General features: G+C 61.0%; 1 protein-coding gene across 1 annotated transcript; it reads right to left on the reverse strand.

The window, feature by feature from the left end:
- Positions 1–315: 315 nt before the first annotated feature.
- Positions 316–4,075, reverse strand: GAPDH (glyceraldehyde-3-phosphate dehydrogenase). Its single transcript, XM_063114259.1, has 9 exons — positions 4,003–4,075; positions 3,830–3,870; positions 2,134–2,233; positions 1,947–2,053; positions 1,740–1,830; positions 1,181–1,609; positions 995–1,078; positions 808–905; positions 316–597 (listed from the first exon to the last, which is right to left on the reverse strand). The coding sequence occupies exons 2-9, from the start codon at positions 3,850–3,852 to the stop codon at positions 528–530; spliced, it is 1,002 nt and encodes a 333-aa protein (XP_062970329.1). The 5' UTR covers positions 3,853–3,870; positions 4,003–4,075; the 3' UTR covers positions 316–527.
- Positions 4,076–5,921: the final 1,846 nt, after the last annotated feature.

Genomic DNA, 5,921 nt, shown 5'->3' on the forward strand with positions numbered 1-5,921 from the left:
GGTTCTTCCCACGTTCAGCCAAGAGCAAGTACTCTGGGGCTGGTGTGCGTTGAGAAAATGGCCTGCAGGCTCCCTGCTGCACCCAGAGGTCTTGGAGGGAAACAGCCAGACTGAGGACACGTGGCTCTTCAAAGGGGATGCTAAGGGCATACATACCTTAATAAGCAAGGCTGTCTATGCCCTGCTGTAAACCTCTGGCTGGGGTATGCCTGGTCCCTCTCTGGTACCCTTAACAAGACATGTTTCACCTTGTTACCTGGTCACCTTCCCTCCCCTTTATCCTAGACCCTAGGATAAGATAAAACAGACAAAGAGTTGGCTGTGTACAAGGGACTTTTATTGATGGTACATGACAAGGTAGGGCTCCCTAGGCCCCTCCCCTTCTTTAGGGGGTCTGGGATGGAAACTGCCAAGGAGGGGATATTCTCAGTGTGTTGGGGGACTGAGTTGGGACAGGGACTCCCCAGCAGCTGAGGTCCTCTCTTTTCCTCTTGTGTTCTCGCTGGGGCTGGTGGTCCTGGGGGCTCTTACTCCTTGGAGGCCATGTGGACCATAAGGTCCACCACCCTGTTGCTGTAGCCATATTCATTGTCATACCTAGAAGATGATCAACAGTTGTTAAAGGGGGCTGGCCCGTGGCTCACTCAGGAGAGTGTGGTGCTGATAACACCAAGTCAAGGGTTAAGATCCCCTTACCTGTCATCTTTTTAAAAAAAAGTCATTAAGAGCTGCTTTCCTGAGCCAGCCACCAGGGGGTGCCAGGCCCCAAGTCATTTTCTTAAGCCTTGCCCCCACCCAGCCACATACCAGGAAATGAGCTTGACAAAGTGGTCATTGAGAGCAATGCCAGCCCCAGCATCGAAGGTGGAAGAGTGTGCGTCACTGTTGAAGTCGGTGGAGACAACCTGGGGAAGGGAGAAGGCGAAGGATGGGAACCCAGACCTGACCAGTGGGGCCGTGTGGACACTGAGCTCCCTGTCCTATCAGTCCATACCTGATCCTCAGTGTAGCCCAGGATGCCCTTCAGGGGGCCCTCCGATGCCTTCTTCACCACCCTCTTGATGTCTTCATATTTGGCCTAATAAGGTGAAACAAGATGGACATTCAAGTTCCAACCTCACCTCTGTCTTAGCAGAGACACACACCCCCAGGCCACCAAAGCCCTTCCAGGACGACGTACAGCCTTCTCCAGACGGCAGGTGAGATCCACAACTGACACGTTGGCAGTGGGGACACGGAAGGCCATGCCAGTGAGCTTCCCATTCAGCTGAGGGATGACCTTGCCCACGGCCTTGGCAGCGCCAGTAGAGGCAGGGATGATGTTCTGGAGAGCCCCACGGCCGTCACGCCACAGTTTCCCGGAGGGGCCATCCACCGTCTTCTGGGTGGCAGTGACGGCGTGGACTGTGGTCATGAGTCCCTCCACGATGCCAAAGTTGTCATGGATAACCTTGGCCAGGGGGGCTAAACAGTTGGTGGTGCAGGAGGCATTGCTGACGATCGTGTGGGTGTTCTCATAGCTCTCGTGATTCACACCCATCACAAACATGGGGGCGTCAGCAGAGGGCGCAGAGATGATGACCCTTTTGGCTCCGCCCTTCAAGTGAGCCTGCAGCAGAGGAGGAGTTAGCTACAAACCCAGGTCTGCCTTTCCCGGGCAGCACCAGCTTCCCCCGTGCTTCCTGCTATGCTCCATCCCAGGGTCAGCTCCCCTCATCTTTAGCCTTCCTGCCACTCACCCCAGCCTTCTCCAAGGTCGTGAAGACACCAGTGGACTCCACGACATACTCAGCACCAGCATCACCCCATTTGATGTTGGCGGGATCTCGCCTGCAAGGAGGGAATTGAACAAAGCTCAGGGACATGAGGTACCACGTACCCAAGGTGGCCACCCCATCTGGTTACCTCCCAAAGCAAATCTCTTCCGTTCAGTCTTCCGCACTTACTCCTGGAAGATGGTGATGGCTTTCCCATTGATGACAAGCTTCCCGTTCTCTGCCTTGACAGTGCCATGGAACTTGCCATGGGTGGAATCATACTGGAACATGTAGACCTGGGGGAACAAGAGAAGGCATCGGGGGGCTGCCCCTCAGTCAGGCTGCTCCTCACACCAGCTGCAGGGGCAACACTCACCATGTAGTTGAGGTCAATGAAGGGGTCATTGATGGCGACAACATCCACCTTGCCAGAGTTAAAAGCAGCCCTGGTGACCAGGCGCCCAATACGGCCAAATCTGAGACAAGAGGCAAGAAGGTGTAAGGTGGGGGAGCAGAGAATTCTCCTGGGTATGTCCCAGCCCCAGGCCAACTCATAAAGCATTTCCCTATCCCGGGGAAGTGCCAAGAGGCCTAATTTTATCATCCTTGAGCAACCCTGCTAGGCTGGCAGCCTTTGCAGCAAGGCTCGGATGAAACACCTGCCCAACCCCTTGGTCATCTGAAGACCTTCAAGGAGAAGTGTCAGTGTGGGGTGCGGCCACTGCCATCGGCGGTCTGGGCACAAGCTTGGCACATGGCATCTGTCGCCCACCATCTGTGCCCTGGGAATGCTGTTCCCGCCTGGCCCATCTTCAATCTATGCCTGCTGGGGAGCAGACTTGTGCACTCGGTATCACTGAGCTCAAAGGGCAGGAGGAATGGTCAGAAATCGAGGACACAGGGTAAGCCACCCCCTCGCCCCAATCCCTCCTGCAAAAGGGAAAGTGACTGAGAAAAGGAGCTGTTCCTCAGCCCCTGCTCCCTGGGCTCTAATTTGCTAAACCGCCTGTCCTTCCTGGCTCTACTGCAGAGATCAGGGGAGGTGGCAACAGATGTGTGCACGTGTGGGTGCGGAGGGAAAGGCGGCGGCGGGGTCCAGGCCCCCAGCTAAATTTAACCTCAGATCAGGATGCGGTGCCAGGGCTGGTTTCTGGAAGATGCAATGGGAGAAGGGCAGGATTCCCGGGCTCAGACACCTAATCCTCCCAGTGACCTTTGCCGCCTGGCCTTTAGGGTTGGGTCGGCATCTCTAGGCTCCGACGAGAAGAAAGCAGCTGCGAGGGGAGCCGGAGGTCAAGGAAGGGGCCGCCGCCGCAGGAGCCATTTTGTAGTGGAAATTTTCCTCCTCACTACCCATGACTCAGCACCCCTCGGCTTGGCACTAAGCCACAGCTACCACACCTCTCGCGGGGAAAAGAGGACCCACGAAAGCCCCCGTGAACCCCGTGGCTTGATTCATCAGTGAATTAGCTACGAGAAGCATCATCCCGAGGGGACACGAGCTTGAGGCCGAGGCGCTGGTCTGGGGCTGCCGCGGTCTGGAGACCCGGCTCCCTGGAGAGCAGGAGCGGGCAGCCCTGCTTCACCCGGTTTAGCGGGTGGATGGGGGAGGCGCCGCCCTGTTGCAGCAGGAGCGGGGGCAGGTTTCCTAACGGGCTCATTCATTTCCTTCCCGGTTGCAACATGGCGGCGGCGCCCGCAACAGAGCCCGGGGCCGCGTCCCGGGGCGCGGGGAGGGGCTCCGGCACGTGACCCGCAGGGCGCGAAAGGAAGAAAGAAGCCCCCGCCAGCGGCCCGGGGGAGGGCTCCCACGCGACACCCGGGACCCTCCTGCTGCTCTGCGGCGGCGGCTGGTCCCCGCAGGGGCGGAGTCACAGGCGGCGCACCAGCCGGGGTCGGGCACACGCGGCCCGGGGAGGCGGGAGCCTGCGCCAGGTCCCCGCGCCGACCTTGAGTTCTCCTTGGGGTACAGGCCCCCCCGACTGCAAAGACCCAGGTCCACTCGGCCCCGGAGACGCCAATTCGGGGGCGGCTGAAGCGCAGGGACCCCCCCAGCCCGCCCCGTCGCTCACCCGTTCACTCCGACCTTCACCATCGTGTCCCGGGGATGCGGCTGCGGAGGAGAGGAAAGCGAGCATCAGAGCGCGCCCGCGCCCGCGCCCTCCCCCAGGCCTGCATGCCCACCGCGGCCCGCAGCGGGCGGCCAGCCCCGGCCACCCGGCCACCTCCGGGACGCCCCCGTCACCTGGCACTGCACGAGAGGGAAGACGCAGCCGTCTGGAACGGGCAGGAGCAGAGAGCGCCAGCGGAGGCGGCAGCCCCCATTTATAGGAGACGTGACGAGCGCCCCGCCCCGCCCCGCCCCGCCCGGCGCCGCAGCGCCCGCCCTCGGGCCCCGAGGCCTGAGCTACGTGCGCCCGTAAAGCCGCGAGTAGCCGGGCCCTTCCTTTACTGCTTTTTTCTCTCTTTTCTGGATCCGCCTCGTTCTTCAAATGTGCACGCACCAAGCGTGTGGGATCGGGACGGGGAGGGGTGGGGCACGGAGACTGGCCTGCGGGGGCGGCCATCGGGGACGGTTCCCAGGACTGTGGACTCGAGGGCGGGGACCCGGTGGGCACTGAGGGCACCCAGGAGCCAGGCACGTGAAAACTGCCGCACAGGCGACGCTGGGAGCCGGTGGGAGGGGGAACTGGAGCCGGACCCCGCACGACCACCCGCTCCCCTTCCTTCCCCAGGCTGAGGGGCGGGCAAGGTGAGGAGTCTTTCCTCGAGGCTCTTCGGTAGTGACACTGGAAAAGCTGAGGAAAAGGCCCAGGAGCCGCCAGCCGGCCTCCCGCTGGCCCTCCCCAGCCACCACCTCCCCTCCCCGTCTCCTGGCTCGGGGCCTCTCTGGGACTGGGGCCTGGGCTGGACACTGGGGGCCCGGAGGGGAAGAGGTTCGGGAGGAGGCTCGTGGGGGAGGTTTCTGCACGGAAGGTCACGGTGTCCTGCAGCCGGAGACCTGATAATTGGGGCAGACAAACCGGGCACTGTGTGCACCAGCTGCTGTCCTCCGCGCGGGCCGGGGCTGGGGCCTCCGGGGGAGGAGGGGATATCTGTTGGGGGCTGGGCTGGTGGCGGCCCAGAGGCGAGGGCTTTGTCGCAGTCAGGGGGACAGCGTCCCTTTCACCTCCTCCAGCCCAGGGCGGAGAACAAGACGTGAGGGCGGAAGTCCCTCCCCATCCTGGGACGTGCGGGCAAACCCAGGGGCCAGGGACTCCCCTTCACTGGCCGCGCCCAGGAGATGTTGGGGGCAGGGTGCATCCAGAAGAGGGAAAAAGTGGGAGAAGAGGTCTTGGGCACACGGTGGGAGCAGGACCCGTGCCCCTTCCTATACGCGGGAGTGAGAGGAAGGGATCCACTCCCCTCCTGGAGGAGTGGAGAGCTGGGGCTGTGCCAGGGTGTGAGCTGCGGACAGAGGAAGGGCTGTGTTCTGAGCGCTTGAGGAACTTAGGTTCTGAAGGGGGTGGGGTGGGGTGGGTATTGCCCATCAGCAGGTGCAGGGAAGGGGGGTCCTGGGCCTCTTTGCTGGCCCAGCGTAACCTGAGACCAGCCCCCTGCCCTTCTAACGGAAAAGCCCGGGCTAAGTTTAGCTGCCCTGGTGATAACCTTTGCTTAAAAGGCAGGGAGCATGCTGTCCTGCACCCGACTCCAGCCCCTGGCCTTTCTGGGATTGCCATCCCTCCTTGGGGCCCTGGAGCCAAGGCTGTGTCCACGTTTGGCAGCCATCTGCATGGTTGGTGCTCAGGCTTTCCACCAGTAGCAAGAGCAGAGCGGGGCAAGAGGGCACTTGATGGTGAGAGGAGTGGGTGGTCTGGTGAGGGACTGGTGGGGGATGTGCAGGAGGCCCTCTGAGGAGAGATTCAGCCATTCCCTCAGAGGCTGGACAAGGACCATTAACCCTTTCTCTGCCATGGCCTTTAAGAGCCCCTTCATGCTCCTGCACTACCCAAAGTGTGATTCTTCCCCTTTCCCTAATGCTTGTCATTTTAATTACTGTCTCCTGCCAAAGGGAAAAAAAAGCGAGCTCAGTGCCCAGGGAGCACTACTGACTGTTGTCATGACAGCAGGCTCACTGCCTCCTGTTCCACATGACTCAGCAGAGAAGACTTGTGGAGCTGGAGT

The sequence above is a fragment of the Cynocephalus volans genome, chromosome 1 (genome assembly GCF_027409185.1).
Source record: "Cynocephalus volans isolate mCynVol1 chromosome 1, mCynVol1.pri, whole genome shotgun sequence".
Taxonomy (NCBI): domain Eukaryota; kingdom Metazoa; phylum Chordata; class Mammalia; order Dermoptera; family Cynocephalidae; genus Cynocephalus; species Cynocephalus volans.